The 21754-nt window shown below is 35.3% G+C and overlaps 1 protein-coding gene across 2 annotated transcripts in view; it reads left to right on the top strand.

Moving 5' to 3' along the window:
• boca (LDLR chaperone boca) overlaps nucleotides 1–21754 on the top strand; it is an 84967-nt gene that overhangs the window by 46004 nt on the left and 17209 nt on the right. Inside the window, exons 3-5 of one of the 2 annotated variants that reach the window (XM_090389368.1) lie at nucleotides 1182–1263; nucleotides 8906–9050; nucleotides 18277–18352. In XM_090389368.1, coding sequence (XP_090245494.1) covers nucleotides 1182–1263; nucleotides 8906–9050; nucleotides 18277–18351 — 302 coding nt within the window. In that variant the 3' untranslated portion in view covers nucleotide 18352. Of the gene's footprint in view, nucleotides 1–1181; nucleotides 1264–8905; nucleotides 9051–18276; nucleotides 18366–21754 lie in introns of both variants that reach the window. The other variant, XM_090389367.1, reaches the window with a different exon arrangement.

Below are 21754 nucleotides of genomic sequence, written 5' to 3'. Positions count from 1 at the left end.
AACATTGGTAAAGCATATTTACCAGTGGACTGCATGATAAATAGCCCTGTAGAAGGCTGTATTAGTGCTTTGGGGAACATTTGGGAACCTTTAACTGAACTCCATGTCCCTGGTTCTAATTTGGCCCCACCTACAGTACAAAATACAGGCTCTTTCAATTATTGCCTTTCATATAATAGTGAAGCCATTGTACTGCTTCTTATTTACTGTAGTACAGTGCTGCCATCTTTATCCATCCTTTTGTCAGCTTCTCTAACAATCCAGTTCCATGCGCACCTTACTGTAGTAAATGACTTGTCAGTTGACAGCAGCATAGTTTCTGCTTCATGTGCTTAATGCTTTTCCAGTGTGGCATCTTCAAATGTAATTTAACCTTTGAACTGCATCTTTTGTGTTCTGTTTTGTGCCTTATCCCCTTTACCTATCTAGTGGTGGAGTGGATTTTGGGAATCTAATGCAGTGTTACAGAATCGTCTGTTTTTTTTTTCCTGCTTCCTGGCTTTGAAACCAAAAATACTTGGTTCATTATTTCTAGTGGTAAGTTCAGGATACTAGACTCTCCACTAATTATTAGTAATTACAGTTACTAATGAACTATCCATAGTTCATCCCTTTTTTTTCCAGTGTCTGCCTATATTAAATTTATTTTATAAAAATTTTGTAACATTAATGATAAAGGTAGGTAAATTAATAAGTATCATTATGCAGTAGTCAAATAGAAAATAGCAAACATCTGAAGAAAGCGGTTAATTACTTTTACTGCTTCATAGTCAAGTTATTCTCTACCTGGGCAGTAGCATGGCATACCTGCAGTAGATATGAGGATTTTTTATGGACCATTTGTTTGTTTTGTCTCTTATAAGAGATGTTGTGCACACTGACCAAAACTAGCCTCAAATCTTTAATTCATGGTAAACAGTGTTTTATCAAGGTAATGGACAGCTAAAATTTTTTTTTTTTACTTGACTTTTGTTCTTCATTGCTCCTAGTAAATGTATTCTTTGAATTTAGTAAAAGAAACAGATATATATGATATGTAGATTGCTTTGTTATTGATTGTTCCTCTTATGAATGTATGTATAGCAAAATTAAGACATCCTAATTACTTAGACTATATACTTTTTTTTTTAGTGTTTTAACACTCTTGTATGTTAAAGTTATAGTAGTTTTATTATTTTTAGGAAATCCAACAAGAGATGAATTGGAAGAAATTACAAAGCTCTGGCAGACAAGTTTGATGAATAGTCATATAAATGTTGATAGGTATTCCAAATAATGATATAATAGATTAGGTTGTTAATATAATTAAACCAGTTATTGTAAAAAAATAAATGTTTAATTGAGTTTAGGTACAGTTAAACTTCTGAAATCTGGTGACCTTGGGACCTGATGTCTGGATCTTGCAATTTTCCAAATTTTGGGTGGTCATATTATAGTCATAAAAAAAAAAAGCAGCAAAAGACTGTAGCTTACACTGTAAATGTAGTTTTTTTCTTTCAAGAAAATGTATCATTTGGTACTTGGGAAAAGCACAGTAAATATGCTCTACATACTGTGGAGTACAGTAAAATTAATTTTATTTTCCCTAATAGGGTACATAGTGTTGCATGTTCATTGTTGGGCCCCTTTACTGTTTTGAGTATTATTAATGATATTGATAAAGGCTTATCAAGCTAAGTTTTCTGATGTCTAAGCTTTGCTGATGATAGAAAGATTGGCAGGGTGGTTAATGACAGGAATGAAGGCATACAACAAGGTTTAGAAAAAGGAGGTAGGTGGGCTGAGAAGTGGAAAGTGAGGTTTAATGATAAGGATAAATGATCCAGTTGATAAATTGGTTAAATGAATGTTCTCTGAGCAGTGCAGAGAGACTGCTAGGAGAGTTTATCCTGTTGTATAAGACAATGCTTATGCAGAATCTTGAGTACTGTATACAAATCTGGAAGTCTCATTTTAGGAAGGATGCAGATCTGTTGGAACAGGTGCAGAGAAGAACAAAGAACACAAATATCAGACCCAAAAGGGTACTCTTAACAAAAATCTTCAGCTCTGCAAAATGTCAGTGCTTGGAAATTAGGCACTTGTGAGGAGACGTGATTGAAGTGTTTAAAGCTTTAAATGGATTGAATGAACTAAATGCTGATGGCATCCTTACTCTTTCTTAGACAACACACATAAGGGGACGTACTTTTAAGTTGAAAAAGGATGGTTGCAGAATAGATGTGAAAATTTACTTTCAGTCAAAGTGTAATGAATTGCTGGAACAATCTGATGTTGTGAAAGTGGGTTGTTTGAATAAATTTAAACAAAGGATTGACAAATTGTTAGAGAGTATATACAGAAGAGGTAGGTAGTTTTTCTTTCTATTTTTTTATTTTTTTTATTTTTTGGCTGATGTATAAAGTAAAATGCTTCCTTGCATCATTTGCTAATACTGATTTCAGAAGTGTAAAGTCTGTGTCAAGTATGTTTGACAAATATTACCCTTTCTACGATAGATAATGATCTGTATATGTGCTTTGAAAGGCCAGAAGTAGCCTAGACACACCTCTAGGCTACTTCGTTTTCTTTTAGGTGGAATATAGGCAGTTTCATATGAATGAAGTTTCCTATGTTGATGCTTCAAATGAAAATCTAAAGTTCTAAAAACATTCATCAAATAGTAAATGTGTTTTGTGAATCTGAATGTGTTTTTCTCAGTATAATGAATCATGACACTCAGAAGCTGAGTAATGTCCCTTATTATCGATGCGTCATTAATTTTTTTCAGTCATAATGTCCTAACAACAAATTTCCTTGAGTACTAAAGAAACTTAATGGCTCTGAGGTGAAATCTGCAATCTGCATAATCATCGCTAGCTGTTGCTTTGAATGGTCAGTCTGAGAACTAAATTTTTATGTGATTTGCTGGATTTGCCCACTTTCCCAAAAATCTGGAAAATGGGTGATGCCAGAAGGATTTGCCAAATTTGAAAGGTTTAACTGCATTATTAATCATCTGATTGGCATACCATTAAAAATTTCTAAAAGCACCAAATTAGCTGCTGTCATAATTTTTAAATTTAAGTTGCACCAATAGCTTATTTGGTGTGCAGAGTTAACCATTCCATCAGCCATCTTTATTGGCTCAGAAAAGTGTTCCAGAAGTGTGCAATGGTTTTGCTTTGTATACCATTTGTATTGTTTTGCAAAGAATAAGCGTGTGGAATAGAGGAGAATGTTTGCTCTTTATTGTTTTAGCATTGTTTTAATTTGTTATATTTTTAATAAATTTTTTTGATAGTCATTGTGTTGAAAATAGTTGATTGGGTGTGTTGGTTAAAAAAAAAAAAAAAATGGTTAAAAAAAAAAAAAGCATCCAGTCAACTATTTAAAAAAAAAGTTTTGCTATTTTTTTTTTTCCCTTTCTACACCTTGCATTCTTAACATAATTTAAATTCAAAACTAATGGATGAATTCAATGATTAATGTTGTCATAACTTCAATAGAATTTTTTTTTATTATTATTATGAATGCAAAGTAATGTGTACCAAGAGACAAAATCCAAAAATGGAGAACAGTTCTTTTTTTTCTCTTAATATAAGCAGTCAAAAGTCAACACAGATCAGACAATTCCATAGTTGATTGCTAAGGCCTGTAGCACATGCAATATCACATGGTCTTTCATTTCGCTCAGTGTTTCACAATTTCATATTTTATTTCTCTATCGACAGAGGTGGACTGGCCATAAGCCTTGCCAGGGAAACCGCGGTGGGTCGGAGGCCGGTGTGATTTTGGTCACAAACGCTAGTATGAGGCTACTACAAATTTTCATGGGTAAGAATTTTTGACCCAGTTCGTCTCTGTTTATCGATATTGCTTTTCTTTTTCTCTCTGAATCTGTAGTGTCTTCACCAGGACACTTCCTTTTCACACCTTTTTAAGTATTTTACTCATTTTTAGGGAATAAAGCACAATTACAAAATGAGGAGGCATGCTTGATACACATGAACAAAGCTGTGAGCATGTAGCAACTGAATAAACAACACCATAAAGGCAGAGACAACTCTTAACACCTCACTAGCTCACATTTTACTAAAGCACATTTCTGGGGGTTACTACCATAAAACAAAAACAATTTCCAGTTGCGTTCCTGCTAATGGAATCGTTTATAAACTGGTAGTAAACTCGATCTAATTGCATTTGTGATAATACCAATAGCTGGAATTTTACATTATTATGGTGAAATGTGTTTCCCCTTCACTGATATAAAAAACAAATGCATTTTCAGAATCTTCTCTTCATTCCTATCATGTTGCTTTCAGTTGGGGTGATTCCGTGTTCGACTGCCATTTCTTGTAATCACAAAGGCGAATTGTGCATAAGCGAATTCAGTTCGTGTTATATACGATATCGTTCCCCTATTTATAAATCGTGTATGATCGAATTCATGTAGTGTAAACATGTGTTATACGAGGACTGACTGTACTGTATTTATGTAAAGTGCAGCAATTATCAATCCACTGCAGGATGGAAACTTCCTCAACGATTCATGTTGAGGGAAATGGACCATAATCTGCCACACTGGTCCAGTGTGGGTTGGCAGATCGACTGTATTTAGTAGTCAGGGGCTTGAACTCCGGTCTACTCAAAAAGTGTGGGCTACAGCACTCGGCTACAGAGGCCATTGAACTATTTATATAGTGAAATATTAAATTATATAAAACTGTTCTATATTTGTGACTTTGGGCCCTCAAAAAGTTTGCACAGGCTGGAAAACATAGGTGTCTTCAACACTTTTTGTGTAAGATAGAAAATAAAATACATGTTTCAGAATGAGTAAAATTGTTATATTCAGATATGGTGTATAGGAATACAAAACATTATTTCCATTAAATATACTGTCTTTTTAAGGTTCTCTAAACTTTGGTAATTAGAGGTGGTCACCAGTGTGTTTACCAAAGGTAAACCCTAATATTTAACTACATTTTAAATAAGGCCACATTCAAACTCAAAATACATAGATGTTAAATATTAATCCCAGGGGCTCACATCTGGTGAATATGGGCTTGGCACACCCAGGGTCCTGAGCTGGATATCATCATTCTTCTCTTTCCTTGGTGATTCCATTCTACTTCTTACTCTCGTTTGTTTTCTCTCTCTCTCTCTCTCTCTCTCTCTCTCTCTCTCTCTCTCTCTCTCAGGGTAACTCAAATTTTTTTTTTTTTGGCTGGTGCAGCAAAAGTCTCAGGCTTCCTTGCATATGGCTAATGTTAATAATAATTTAATTTCCAAATATTAAATTAATACTAATTTCCAAATACTTGACATTATTACAAGGGAGTCTAAAAATCATGTTTCATGGATGTTTTCTCCTCCACTTCTTCACTTATTGCAATCTTGCTGTTACACTGTCACATAAACACTGAAAGATCAAACTGGTCATCAGTTTGGTTTGCTGTTACACCATTACTGAAAAAGCAGAGCAGGAAACATCCACAAAACCTAGGATTTTTAGATGGTTAGTAATAAACAGATTCTAAACTTTACACAGCTGAAGTGCTTTCATTTCAAATATTTTTATCAAGATAACCTGTACAACATGCACAGGTTATATTAGAATATGCTAATAAACTAATACTAGCATTAGTAGTAGTGAGATGATACAAGGAAGCAGGCTTAAAAAAAAAACATTTTCCCATTTCAAGTAATCTGTCTAGTCCTTTTAAAATTATTTGATTAGACATATTTCAGCTATTCTGCATACCAGATAAACATCAGCTGAATTTATGTATTGTCTTGTTAAATGCTATGGTTCAGTCACCACCGCATTAATTATTTCCTTTAACAAGACTACATAAAAAGATTTTAAAAATATAATAAATAAGAGATTCTTAAAAAAAGCTTTTTATTTTGAGGTGAGATTTAATTTTATTTGCACATTTTTCATCTAGTGATTTTTATCCTAATCTCCAAAGACATTTCACGTGACAATAATAGCTGTTTCCATGAAATCATTTTCCAGCTGATTCTTTTTAGCAGACTTGAATAGTAATAATTTGTTCAAACAAATAAATTGGCTTTTAACTCATTATATTGTGCACTTCAAAACTTATCTCGAATTTAAACTTGACTGAACTTAAATTATTTCTCGAAGCATGTGTTTTGCAATATAAAAACAATCTCCAGCTTGAATAAACCTTTCAAACACTGTTCAAATGAATGCAGTGAGAGAGAGAGAGAGAGAGAGAGAGAGAGAGAGAGAGAGAGAGAGAGAGAGAGAGAGAGATGCAATGTAAATTTCACATAATGAATACAATGATTAAAATATGGAAATATAGCAAGTACTTAAAAAAAACGGTACTCACGGTATTATGAGATTTCTATAATTTCTAGCAATTTGAATACAATGATTTAATTCATAAGGATATATCAACGACATTATTTGATAAGTACTCAAGTAAAATCTAACCTAATAATATTATTACAGAGTTATTAAAGCTATATAAAAATCAAAATAAAATCTAAGTCTTACATTGTGACAAATTAATGATCATTAATGATTCTGGATAACACTTGATATTTGACATAGTGTACTTCATAAACAGTTGAAAGTCCTAGTAGAGGCAAAGCCATATTCTGTCTCCACACTAGCCTTTTTACTTCGTATCCTTCCTGAAATGAGAGTTTTAAACTCGTAAACTCAAAATTTAGCCTAACTAAGGTTTCATGCAATGGGATACATCTTGTTTGTCTTATGACATACATAAACCACCGAAGTTGCTGCATAAATAAAACACTGCTAGTGAAAAGGTCTTGAGTATCAGGAAACATGACACTAAAAGATTTCTTGCAAGTGGCTAAATGCAGGAGTTGAATTGAAACAAAAAGGTTTATATAACATATATGTAAGCAAATAATATATATATATATATATATATATATACAGGGTGTCTCAAAAATATTGGTGCAAACGTTTAGGGAAGGTAGGTAACATCTAAAGGAATGTGAATTGCATAGGAACCCATAACCGGAAACTTCACGGGAAAGTAGTAGCAGAGGCACAAGAAGCAGAAATGACACAAGACAGTAATTAGTGGCAAACATTTATTTGACATAATATTAACAATGGAGTACGAGATGGATGCATTTCATGATGTTACAACAGATGCTCGAAGGTTCCACCATGAGATGCGATGCATGCGTGACACCGACGCAGCCTGGATTGGTGGACACAGTCGAACATACCTGGAGTTTCTTTGACAGCAGCGCAGACGAGTCTTGCCAGGAGATCCATTTCTGTCTCCACAGGCGATTCATACACGATAGATTTAAGGGCCCCCCACAGAAAGAAATCAAGGCTCGATAAATCAGGTGAGCGTGGGGGCCAGGCAACGGGTCTGCCACGGACAATCTATTGACACCCAAAACGCCTGTTCAAATGGTCACGAACACACCTTCCATAATGGGCAAGCACCCCGTCATGTTGAAACCAAATGTTGCGTCTCACATTTGCTGGAACATTGTCAAGTAACCCAAGAAAGATCCGATATTTAGCGGAGTTCATGCGGGATGGTAACAGGTATGGGCCGACTAAGCAGTCACCGATCATACCTGCCCACACATTTATTGCGAAGCAATGTTGTGCCACATGGGGACGCACACCGTGTGGGTTGTCGTGAGCCCACACATGAGCATTGTGCTGATTGAATAAGCCTTCCCGAGTGAAATAAGCCTCATCCGTGAACAAAACAAAGGCTGGAAAATTGAAGTCTTGAACACTTTCTTGGAGAAACCACTGCGTAAAAGCCACACGTGCAGGATGATCTTGGGGGAGCAGTAACTGAACCCTTTGGAGATGAAAGGGGTGCAAGGAATCGTCGTGCCAGACATGCTGTACACTGCAACGAGACACTCCTAAGGCAGAGGCAATGGCACGTGTGCTGGTAGTAGGATTATTCTGGACGGCATTCAACACACTTTCTTCCATGGCGGGAGTTCACGTTGAACGTGGTCTGCCTGCACTACTCCTGTTACCTCTAAATGACCCATAATCGCACAAATTTTGATGCAGACGCGCAAACAAATGGTGGCCCGGTACATATCTGTCTGGGAAGCGTTCTCCATAAAATCGTTGAGTGGCTCGTCCATTGCCCTCTGCTAATCCATACACGAGGTGCATATCTGCCAGCTCACAGTTCGTATATCGATGCATGCTCTTTGTGCGGCGACTACTGCTTGAATGAGTAAACCAGAAATTTTCCCTCTGGTAAACTGATGAACAGCGCCATCTACTGACTTACTGTGACGTTTCCGGTTATGGGTTCCTATGCGATTCACATTCCTTTAGATGTTTGTACCAATATTTTTGAGACACCCTGTATAAACAAATAAAATAAAATAGAATAAAAGCATTTTATTAGTTTTGATTCTGTATGTTTTATTTTATACTTATGTTTGTGTGTGTACAGAGCTTTTTTTTTTAACTGCCTGAAATTGTAAACTAAAAATAAAAAAATTATACTAAAGTTTCTATAAAATTTACCCAATTCATAATACTGCATATACTTTTGAAACATGAAAATAGCCCTAAATTTTTCCATTTGGTGGCATAAAAAAAAAAAAACTGGGAAGTTCACAGCATTCTGGTAACTTGCCTTTTTTTTTCTTTAAGAAAAAAAAAAGCCCGTGTGCTTGTGCAGAGGTTTGGTTTTAACTTCCATGTTTATTACTTTGTTGTAAGAAATATTTCAGTGTTAGCATTGTGTTGTTCTAACAGCATGTCAGTACTGTTTCACAGAATGATATTATTGGATTGCACAATTACTCAAGCATTTTTGATTTCTTTTAGAATTTGATCATTAGAACCCCAAAGGCTTTTTGAGCCTTGTAACTGAAGGAATGCATTCTTTTTTTTTCTTTTCAGATTTATAATTGATGAAAATAGAGCTATATTCATGTTTAAAGATGGAAGTCAGGCTTGGGAAGCAAAAGATTATTTGATTGAGCAAGAAAGATTGAAGGAAGTAGTCATAGAAAATAAATCATACTTTGGAAAATATAGTTCACAGGTGAATTATAAATAACTTAATTTTTCATATTTGTTGTTAGATTGTGTGTGTAAGTATTTAGTTACATATTTAAAAAGAAACCAAAAGCATAATATGCTTTAGTGCAGTAACTGTCAAAAATATAGATTGTAGTAATTAAATAATTTTTATTTGAAGTTTATTACACTGGAGGGAAGCATGCCAGGGGGTCCATTTAAGCACTTGCAGGGCTAGATAGTTTTATTTTAATTTTGGGATTTATCATGCTGTAGGTTAGGGACCCCCCCAAACTAACCAATTTTTATGTGCCCCCTGATATTTTCATGGATGAATGACAAAATAAAAATCGCTCAAGATTAGTAGCAAATGTCGAACATATCATTACAAGAAGTAAAAAGCAAGTATGCTGCTCTCATTATCTCATTAACACTTGTAAGTTGTGAATAATTTATCATATTTGCCTGCCCGCCCAGTTGACTACTTATTAAAATAGGTAATATAAAAGGTGAGACAATTTTTTGTATCTGGCCTCTGAATATTCCTGTGTGGCCCTCCTTTCAAAGAGTTTGGGGTCCCTTCTGTAGGTAAACAGTCTGTGTATGGTATTAATGATAAATATTTTGATTCAGGATTACATGTCATAAACTCTACAGTGGAGTTCTTGACAACAAAAAGAATAAATGATATTTTTTTTTCTTTCAAAAAAATGACGTTATATTGGAATAAATTTAATAACATAAAGCATGCTCATAGCACAATCGACATGAATTTAGAAAATAAAATTTATTAAAAAAATATGCTTATTGATTTATAGGTTACTATTTCCTGCATTTACTGAGTAGAAACTTTCATTGTATGATAGTTATTCATAATGGAATGCAGCACAGGAAGCATTCGATTATGCAAATTATAAAAAAAAAAAAAAAAATTGCACTGTTCAGAGGAGTTTTTGTTCAGACTTCCACATCCTACTGACTAAATGCAGGAAGTGGTATCCTGTAAATCAACAGGAATTTTGTGCTTTTTAAATTTTTTTTTTTTCTAAATTCTTGATAATTTATGTTTTACATTATTTATGAATTCCAGTGTAATCATACCATATTTCATTCATATTTCTGATATTGGAAGTGGTGTCACAATAACCGTAGCATAGTTTGTTTTAGCATTAGCATTATGCATTAGCATTAGTAGAGGCATATGATGCAAGAAAGCAAGCTTATTCAGCATCAGCCAAAAAAAAAAAAAAAAAAAAAAAGTACAGCCACTACTCCCATTTCATCCCTCCGTTCGTTCGAAATACCTGTCCAGCTGAGCCTTAAATTTGTTTAGGCTATCAACTTCAACAACAATTGATGGAAGTCTATTCCACAAACCAACTGCCCGCTGGCTCAAGCCAAATTTCCGCACATCTATCCGACATCCGTCTTTCCTCAATTTGAATTTATGCCCTCTCAGGTGATTATTCTGAGCAAGAGCAAGGATCCCATCGGCATTGAGCATGCTCAAGCCACTCAAAGCCTTATACACCTCTATCAGATCACCTCGCCGATGCCTAGTCTCCAGACTCTGTAATTTGCAAAACTTAAGCCTTTCTTCGTAAGAGCAACCCTTTGTTCCATTCACTAATCTTGTTGCCCTTCTCTGTACTCGTTCCAGCAGCTCTACATCCTTCTTGAAATGAGGCCTCCAGACCTGTATACAGTACTCAAGGTGTGGCCTGACCAATGCCTTATACAAGGGAATAATCACATCCCTATCCCTGCTAGAAAAATTCCTGTATATCATTGACAAGACACCATGAGCTACTCTTGCAGCTCGTCTGCACTGCTCAGAGAACTTCATATCTGCCTGCACAATTACCCCCAGGTCCTTTTCATTCTCCACCACTGTCAGCGTAGTACCACAGAGTTGATACGTTGATCTGGGGTTACTGTTTCCCATATGTAGTACTTTACATTTGTCAATGTTAAACTTTATTTGCCACTTCTCAGCCCATCTGCTCAACCTTTACAGATCCTGTTGCAGCAGCATAGCATCAGTAGTGTTCTTAACAACCCTGCCAACCTTTTGTATCGTCTGCAAACTTGGACATTAAGCTTGATATACCATCATCTATATCATTTATAAATACAGAAAACAACAACGGACCCAACACTGAACCCTGAAGAACTCCACTAATAACATTAGTCCACGTTGAGCACTGTCCATTGATTACCACTCTCTGTCTTCTGCCACTCAACCATCCCGTTATCCATAGCAGCAATTTGCCTCCAATGCCACACTGCTCCAATTTGTGCAGCAGTCTTCCATGCGCAACAGTATCAAAAGCCTTTCTAAGATCCAAATATATAATATCAAAGTTATTCCCTGCATCCAGTTCTTTTGTGACTGCATCATAGTATCCAATCAAATTGGTCAGACAAGACCTGCCCTTAACAAAACCATGCTGTGTCTGAGCTATAACTGAATTCTTGTCCAGATGATCCTGCAGTGCTTCTTTAACCAGTGCCTCCATTAATTTTCCTGGAACCGAAGTTAAACTAACAGGTCTATAATTACTTGTGTCAGCCTTTGATCCTCCTTTGTGAATTGGGGTTACATTTGCACATCTCCAGTCTATGGGTACCTCCCCTGAGTCCAAAGAAGCTCTCATAATTATGGCTAGGGGTTTGCTTACTTCCTTTGCTGCCTCCTTTAATATAACTGGATAGATCCCATCCACCCCGGGTGCCTTTTTTATGTTCATCCTCAACAATTTCTCCTCCACTTTCCTCTCAGTTATTAGAAAATCATTTAGCTCACTGCCAATGTTTACTTCACCTACGACATTCCCCTTCCTGAATAACTCCTCATGTGTGAATTTAGATGCAAAATACTTGTTTAGATTGTTTGCCACCTGAGCAGGATCCTCAACTGTTGAACCATCAACATCCACTGGACCAATCTGATTCATCCCTTTCCTTCGTAAGTTTAAATAGGTAAAGAACTCTTTTCTGTTTTTCTTTGCATCCTTTGCCAAGGATTTCTCATAATCTTCCTTTGCCTGCCTAATCTCCTTTGTGACTTGGTTACAGACCAACTTATATCTGTCATAGGCTTCCATGTCACCCATTAATTTGTATGTATCCCAATAATTTTTCTTCTCTGCCATATGTCTCATTAGTTCATCTGACAACCATTTAGGCCTGAACCTTGAACAATATTTCTTAGTTGGTATGTAAAGCCTGGTAGCTTCCAAGATTAATTCCTTGAATGCTTCCCATTTTGAATTTGCTGTTGGTAACATCATCAGTTGGTCCCACTGTATTGAATTTAAATACTGTCTCAGCCCATCATAGTCGCCTTTACGAAAGCAAAAACCCTTCCCTTTACCTCTGATGGTAGTTACCTCCCTGAGTAAATCCCACTTCAGCACACTGTGATCACTGCTACCTAGTGGTTCCTTTATCTGCAGATTCTTAATGCATGAAGAATCACTACTGATAATCAGATCAAGAGTATTACTCCCTCTAGTTGCCTCCCGAACATGCTGGTGTAGAAAACAATCATCCAATAAATCCACAAAAGCCTTGCTAGTGTGAATGACCAACCCAGAAATTCCAGTCAATATCTGGGAAATTAAAATCCCCCATTATAAGACTCTCTGATTTACTGGCCCATTCTATTTCCCTGTACAGTATCTTATTATACTCATCAGAGTCATTAGGCCTATAGCACACTCCTACTCTCAATTTTGATTTACCCATGCTTATGTCACACCAAACTGACTCGACACTGCCCTGTCCATCGATGTCGACTGGCTTCACTTCCTTGGATTTTATGTGTTTTTTTTAACTAATAGCATAATCCCTCCTCCCTTCCTATCCTGTCTATCCTTTCTGTAGACGTTGTACTCCCCAAATTCCAGTTCTGCATTCCTTATATCTGTGTGACACCACGTCTCTGATATCCCAACAATATCTGCCTTTGATATTTTGAGCGAAACCTCAAATTCATCAAATTTATTTACTAAACTCCTAGCATTGGTGTACACGCAAGTATACATGCACCTGTTTCTATTCTTAGCTACCCTAACACAACCCATGTGTTTACTTGTACCGCAATGACTTCCAGCAGTCTCTGAAATATCCTGCATATTGTTTTTCAGGCTTCTGCTCATTCCAATAGAAGCAGTGCAAGAATCTCTTTCACCTCTGCCACTGGCTACTGTTAATCTATTTGTCTTTGTCTCCCCCCAAGCTAGCAGTTTTCCGACCCACCTAACAATGCCTCGATAGCATCAGCAAATATTCTTGCACCCTTTCTATTTAAGTGTATCCCATCCCTGTAGAAGCAATCTCTCCTGTTAACAAGTACAGTCCAGGCTGAAAAAAATTCTACCCCTTGAGCCTTGCACAATCTTTCCAGGGCCGAATTGATCGACAAGGCTCTCATCATATACTCCCTCCTATCGTGTCTGGGCAGAATTGCAGACACTTTCAAATTCAACCCTACTTCACGGCTTTTTTTCAACAGTTGACCTGTACTTGTTAAGTAATTCCGCTGGTCTCCTACTCTTAATATCATTAGTGCCAACGTGTACAACTATATCACCTTTTGTGCCCTTAAAAGATGATATCCGCTCTACAACGTCAAACTGTCACTTTCTTGAATATTTTTTATTTGTGTTTGTGTGTGCATGCACACCTATTGTCTTTGCCGTTTCCATCCATCTGCATGTAACAGGACTCCCAGCAGATGGATCTTCATCAAATTTTATATTTGAGCCTTTCCTGATTTCATTAAAATCAGACATAGAAATCTGGCAATTATTTTTATTTTTTTACCATGCAATTGAGAAAAACACAAAAAAGTGTGGTGTTGTGTTTTCTTACTATGTTTGTAAAGAATATTTCCTTTGCAGTAGCTTTGAAGGAACTAGTTCCTTTTTAGTGAACTACAAACTCCAGCCATGTGGATTAGTTCCAGCTAGTTCACGTTTTCAAAGGAATTATCTCAGAACTAAGTTCCTTTTTATGATAATTTCTTTTCCAGTTTTAAGTTGCTTTGTCAATTATCATTTTGAAAAATTTTGGGGAAAAGGTTAACTTGTTTTTTTTTATTTCACCGTGACTGCACACTTACTTTACATGTAATATCACAAAACTGCTGAGCAGAGGTAAATTTACAGATAGTGACTTAGAGTAGTGTTTCTCAACAGGCAGTCTACTGTATATATACATGAGGGCTGTTCACTAAAGAATGATGATAAATTTTTATGAACAGCTGTACTGTTTACTATTTCTGGCTGGACTGTGGAATTTTTAAGACTAATATTGCATAGCAGCTGCACAGTTCACTTTAGTCACACAGTGTGACCTTGTCGGTTAGTCAGGTTCTGCCTGTTCAGTTTTGCCTACATAACAATGGATGCGACACGTAAGGAAGAATATGCTGCTCAAATTTTGTTTGTCTCCAGAAAATATCATCTGAAGCATATGAAATGTTAGAGGCTTATGGTGAATCTATGCTTCCATACAGCACAGCTTGTATGTGGTTTTTAATGATTAAAGATGGACTTGATTCAATCCAAAAATCAGTGGTCCTGGAGATCCAACCACCACTGTCACTGCAAAAACCATAAACACTACTTCTGTAATATTGACAGAAGATTGTTGTATAACATTAAGGCAACTGGCAGAGACGTTGAGACTATTAGTAGGAAGCATGCACAGTATTCTCCCTGAACTTTTGCATATGATACATGTTTGTGCATGCTGGGTTTCAAGAATTCTTGCACCTGAGCAACAGCAAGTTTGCATGGAGGTTTGTTAGGAGATACAATAGATAGTTGCTGACGATGGCTGAGGTTCTGCACAAGGTGATATTGGCAGATGAGACATGGCTTCATCATTTCAACCCAAAGAGTAAGCAACAAAGCTCTGTTTGGAGGTCTACATCATTGCCAACATCAAAAAAAGCAAAAGTTGTGATTTCTGCAGAAAAGGTTATGGTCAACTTTTTTTTTATTGATATTCAAGGAATGATTTACCAGAATGTTGTGCCATGTCATATGACCATTATAGGACCTTATTACAGAATTGTACTGTGCACTTTGGGGATCACATTCATTGCAAACAGCGCCTCCGTAGCCAGGTGGGAAGGAGCAGCAGTGCGTAGCACATGCTTCTTGATTAGACCGGGGTTCGAGCCCGTCACCACCAAATACGGAGTATGCGGAAAGGTCAAGGAATGACCACCGCATATCCCGGAGCAATATGGCCTTAGTTGCTAATGCTCCTAAAAACCAAATAACAAACAAACAAATAACATCATTGCAAACAACCATAGCTGCATGCAGGTGGGTGGATGCTGCATCATGACAATGTGAAAGCTCACATTGCTCATACTGTTATTGAGTACTTAGTTGGCATTAATATCAAATGTGTTCCTCATCTGCTGTACAGCCCTGACCTTGCAATTTTTTTTAAATTTCCAAAGTTAAAAAAGCAGCTGCAAGGAAAGCATTTTCAGTTGTTAAAGTTGTCAAGACATCAGAGATGATTCTAAAATGCATGTCAAAAAATGGCTTCCACTGTTTTTGAAGAATGCCAGAAATATTGGAGTAAGTGCATTCATTTCATCAGATGGGGACTATTTTGAAAAGGACCATAAAAATATGAATGATTAATAAAGGTATGTTGTGAAAAAAAAAATTATGAACATCCTTTATTGAACAGCCCCATATTTTTTTCCCCACCTGCAGAATTTTATTGCTATATGTCCTATTATTTGCTATACTGCTTACAATTCTTTTACCTCAATATTGTTTATTGCTTGTCATGTATATATCCAATAGTGACTTATTTCAAAACATAAAAGAATTGACCAATACTTACCATCTTCTCAAAACAAAGTAACTATTGATTCTGGGAAGCAAATATTGAGTTGGTTACTGTAGACAGTAACCAACCAAAGCCAATATTTTCTGATCAGTGGAAAACCATATTCCTTACGTGGCACCCCACTCATAGCAGTTTGTCTAACTTGCCTGTATCTTAAATCTAGGAGATTCTATGGATATTCTTGGAATATTAAAACTTAACTTCTTAAATCATTTTTGTAATGCAGTTATAGCCCTCTTTCATTGGGTTGTTGTTGGACGCAGGATACCAGGAGAAACCTTTAACACTAGAACTGCCACAACAGTCAATTTGAACGTTTGCCTACTTTAAATTGTTGCAGTATTGCAGCCCTTTTAACTACAGAAATGAGACCATGACATTTCCTAACTTTCCATTAACTTAGAGCATGCACAATTGCAAATAACTTGGCATACATTTTTCTTTTAAATTTTAGCTCTTATGAACAGTCAAATTGACCGCCAAAGCAGTCAATTTTACTGTTTGTAAAAGTTCGATAAAATTAGCTAATTTTTATATAGGTAATTATATAGTTCACTACCCTGACACACACCCTTTGAAGTTATTTAGGCTTGTTTCCTTAGCTGTATCATCCTGCTCATTTGAAATGCTGCCACCCTAAAAACATCTTGCCAACTTTGGCTGTTTGCGGTAAGAAACAAGAATTCTTGAGACATTTGCAAACATTACTTTGATCCATATTATCAGATAAATGTGTGTCTATACTCTCCTTCTCTCCCTAACTAGCAGCTTCCTCTGAACCTTTAAGGTATCCTGAACAATACTGGAAAAAAACCCTTGCATCACCTTTGTTCAAATGAATACTGTCTCTATAAATGGATTCCTTCTATCCAGAAATGTGGGCCACACTTTAAAAAAAAAATAATTTCCTGCTTTTTTTTTTTTTTTTTTTTCTCTCTATGTGAACCCCAAACACGAGAGGTATTAGAACCTATAGTACTTAGTACCGTGCTTGGGTTCTTATATAGTACTTAGTACCGTGCTTAGCCTTGTAGGGTCCTTCAAGTCTTGAGTTAATCCACTACGCTTTCAGCATATAATCCTTTGTATTGTCAGCAGAATTGCAGATACATACACATTCTGACCTAATACATGGCATTTTTTCAGCATGGTTATTATTATTATTTCACATGAATAATAATGCTCTCTTTCCCCTGTAAATTCTGACAATCTGTTGGTAACAACATCAATTGTTGCTCCTTCAAACACACCCTAGTTCTGATCCACCTATCTTTATTACACAATGTTTTACCTGTTTACCTGATAATAGTCTCCCAATAAAACTAAATTTCCTTCATCAACTAGAGCAATATGCACTTGAGCATTCTGTTCTGGAACCTGAATGGGGTTGTATCACTTGGTCACGAGATACTTGAGTTCTGATGATCTCCCAGTTACATTTGTTTCTAGGGCAAGCACCTATTTCTTTGGTAACTCAAATCCTTCTATTAATGCACCAAGCTTTAACTTGAGATTGTATGCTCCTTACATTGCAAAATAAAGAATCATCAGTTGAGCTTGGTTTGTCTACCAGACTGACCTTAGAATATATGCCAGGCTATAGAAGTGATGTACTTGAGACATACCGGACATGCTTGCAGGCATGTCTGAGTCGTGGTGTCCTTGGACAGTGTATTGAAAGTGGATCCTGTAACAATCATTATTTAGGTAAAATTTGAACTTAAAGATTACAAAATTGAAATTTACATTGTTTACATATTTTAAATTAAGAAAGTATTACAGAAACCATTATCAAAATTTTATCCACCAGTGAAGTTAAAATTAAGCTACCAAAGTTAACGGAAAGAATTTAACTTAGCTTAGCAGAAATATTTTAGAAAGTTAAGAATTAAATTTACAAAATGTTGTAAGAACTAATTTTAATGAAATTACTGAAATAAAATTTACAATTACAGAAACTAAATTTAAACAAATTTAGTCTACCAGACGCCTAATTTTAATCCCCTTCAATTAAGCTTCCAGAGTCAACTTAAAACATGTCTGCTCTTTTTGACTACCTACATTTAAGTCTTGGGATAAAATGGGACAATATTCAACTGTTTAATCAGTTTTATAGCCAGAAATTTCTGCCATGAAAAGAACAGATGATAAATGCTCTGTGTGGTGCACTATGGCCATAGATGCTGATAAGCCTAATAAATTTCCAAACAAACAAACAAATGCTGTGAGTTTCTGATAGACATTGCACCCCTATATCTGGCTCAACCTGTTTGTTATTGTTGTGTTTCAATGTTTTTAAACATTGAGCATATCATACAAGTTAATTTAAAATTCTTGTATATAAGTCGATTTTTGTAAAATAGGAAGCAAGTGAAGCATCCAACCAGAAAGGAGAAAAACATAGTAAAAAAAAGACATCCAAACATGAAGAGTTATAGTGTAAGTATAAAAAGTAAGTTAAGCTTTTTTGCATTTGTTTTTAGTGTTTGAAGAAGTTAAATGTAAACTTGTATATTTTTATTATGTTAAATGAAATATATAAGCAAATAATTATATGATATCTTTGCTGATTAAAAACAAGTTATAAGCTACTACATGATAATTTTTAAAATTACGTAATTTACTTCTGATACAGTGTATAAATTCAGAAATGGACTTTCAATCTATCCAGTAAATACGGATCATCCAAATTCAGAGAATCATTCACCAATCTAACCTTGCTACACGGTTGTCAACTTGTGAATATTTATTTGCTAAACAGATAGCATTTGAAAACCAACCAAGACAATAACACTGCTATGAGATTACAACAGGAGATTAATATCCAGTATGAATATAATTTAAATCAACTTAACAATTTTAATATTGTATCGTTGTTTTGGAATTAGAGTACTGTTATCAAGCAGTCTCTAAAACAACTTTTCCTGATGCCATTGCTGCTTAGTGATTTGATATGTGGTTGATCTGATAAACATGATGATAAACAATATATAAAATTATATGCTTACAACAAATTTAGCCAATATTTTTGTTGTAGGAATAACAAACTAGAAATCGGAAAATTATCTTTGTGAAATGGTAACATTGATTTCTGCATGTTCCTCATAATAGAAATGGTGTCATGGAAGTCTCTGGTTATATAATTAATAGCTATGTTTTAAATTCAGAAATATCTCTAGACTTTTTAGTTTGCATTTTAGTGACTCGTCCTTATGAAATATTGACCTCCAGTTTTGAATTATTGATCTATGAAGGATAAGAGAAATATAGTACAATATGCTTCATGAAAGGCTCATAACTATGATCAATTCCAAGAATCTCTTACATAAACATTAAGAATTGTACCCAGTTGTATGTGGCTTTCTTGGACCTCAATTGAGGTTTTAAAAAAAGTATCTGATTCTTAAGTCCAATGTCTCAGCTCCATCAAGTAATGCTTTGAATGATTCTAATGTCAAACCCTTTCTGGGGTTTTGTCAAAAGTTTGGCTAAATCGAAACATATGCCTACTTTCTTTGAAGAGCATAATGTTGCTTTTTTTTTTTTTTTTTCCTTCTGCCAAAAAGGCAAATCTTTTCTCCCCATTTTTCTCAGCTTCCTTGAAATGTGACAGTGTTCCTGGCTACTATTCTCAGTTAATAGTTGACATTCAGGATTATCCTGAGTTCACTTGAACTTCAGTTTGGTGATATTTTACATTGTTTATGATGTCAAAGACCACATCACTACAGAATCTGATAGGATACTGGTCACTCTTTAAAGAGTGCTCAAATACATTAGTGCTAACTCTTACTAATTTGTGTTCGGTTTCTGCATTTTCTCAGGTGTTTATAATGCTTTTAAAAGTTCACATTTGTTCCTGTTTACAAGAATTGCAGAGATGAGTCTGATCCCTGTAATTACTGACCCATCTTGATTATCAGTGTTTTAAGATGTTGGAAATGCAATCTTCAAGAATTTGAGTGCGTGCATACATCCATACTTTTATTGATGAACTTCAATTAAAGTTCATGGCCTTTAGTTCAACCTACTCCAATTTGGCCTTAATTTCCCACTTCAAAGGGTCATTTGATTCTGTATGCCACAGTGCTTCATTCTAAGTTATTGTCTTGTGGAGTGCAATCACCTTTGCTTGACTTTATTCAGTCGTTAAATAACAGTTCTTCAAATAAGACTTGGGAAAATAACAGTGCCTACTAGCTGCAATAAATACACCAACTCATATATATGACAAGGACTGGACTTTAATAAAATTAAATTAAATTAAACACAAGATAACACTGTATATTTAATTAAAAAGAAATACCGACAACTATGGAGTTAAAAGGGATAAAAAAAAAAGGCAAAATTAAAATATATGAATATTACAGAGTTAAAAGCAACAAAAAAGCTGCATCATGATCTTCATCCATTGGCTCATATAAATAACATTGTTCCCAAAGCCTTTCTTCTTCTTGATTTCATTAAATGCACTATTTCTGCTTTTGAATAGTGAAGCTGTAGCTGATTGTATACTCAAATTAAATTTGTTTCAAGAAACATTGAGTTCCATCACAGAGATTACAATTGTTTATTCAATATTGTTTATGTTTAATTCTTCTTAGTCTATGACATAATCTTCAGCTGTTTTATTTATAACTTAGTCCATTTTATTGATTCTCCTTGCTCTTCTCTTATTCTTGGCACATTCCTCATGCAGATTCTTGTCTTGAATATATGTTTTCCTTGCCTCTTCTTAGAACAACCTGTTCTTCAGCATCCTGTATCTTCATATGGTTGATATTTTTGTTTCCCAAAATTTGTTCCTGAAGCACTCTTGATGTGGTAAAATAACCACACACACACACACACACACACACACCCCCACCCACCCACGTAAATTGTATTACTCTAAATTTTCATTGCACTTGAAATAATTGCACCTATAGCCTCAAATTTATTATACACTGAAGTAAAATGATTATGCATTTTATTGATAAGAAAAAAACTATTTAGACATGATTTATTTACAAATAATCACAGAAATATACTTGTCTTTCTGTTGTGACCAATAATATTTGAAATTAGGGAAAAAAATACCAGCAGCAAACAAATACGGTTGTGGTACTAATGGGTCTTCTGTAACAGATATTAGTATTTTGTTGGCCCATCATGAGCTTTAATAATCTCTTTGCACCTGTTGCTTGCGGTGTGTATCAGATTCTTGATATAATTGCTTTCATGAATAACGTATTTTTGCCATGTTATCTTGCTTAATGGCCTTTTAGCAGCAATTTTCTATCCCTAAACACTCCAGAAATTTTCAGTCAAGTTCAAATCAATCCTATTTCCTGTTCACGGTAAGGATTGGATATTAGTCTTGAATGAACTTCACCTAAAGATCTGATAAAACAGTCAGTGTTTGAAAAATTATGTAATATTGTACTAACCTTATGTGCAGTGTGGAAAGGCAGAGTCTCATGTTGGAAAACACAATTTTATAGTCCTTGAAAGAGGTCTCTGATAAGTCTCCTTTAAAATTTTTGTGTAGTAGGCACCATTAACTGTACTACTTACAAAATGTATTTTACTCAATCCTTTGCTCTTTATTCATCTCCACACCATCTGGCCCAGTGGAAGCTTTATTGTTGATTTAAATAAAGTCTGGGTGATGAGCTTTGTTAGATCTATGCTGAATGTAGCGTTTACCACCTGATCCATGTAGGTGAAATTTGGATCCATCATAGAATATTAGATTCCTATTGCTAAATTGTCCGATTAGCATGTTCTTTAGCCTAGGTTAGTAATTTTTCCCCCCTCATGGATTTTGTCAATAAGGGCCTTCGGTAATGATATCGTTAC

This window comes from Mastigoproctus giganteus, unplaced genomic scaffold (genome assembly GCF_048544385.1).
Source record: "Mastigoproctus giganteus isolate SK-2022 unplaced genomic scaffold, ASM4854438v1 scaffold_15, whole genome shotgun sequence".
NCBI classification, from domain to species: Eukaryota; Metazoa; Arthropoda; class Arachnida; order Uropygi; family Thelyphonidae; genus Mastigoproctus; species Mastigoproctus giganteus.
This window is presented reverse-complemented; position numbering and strand designations above follow the sequence as displayed.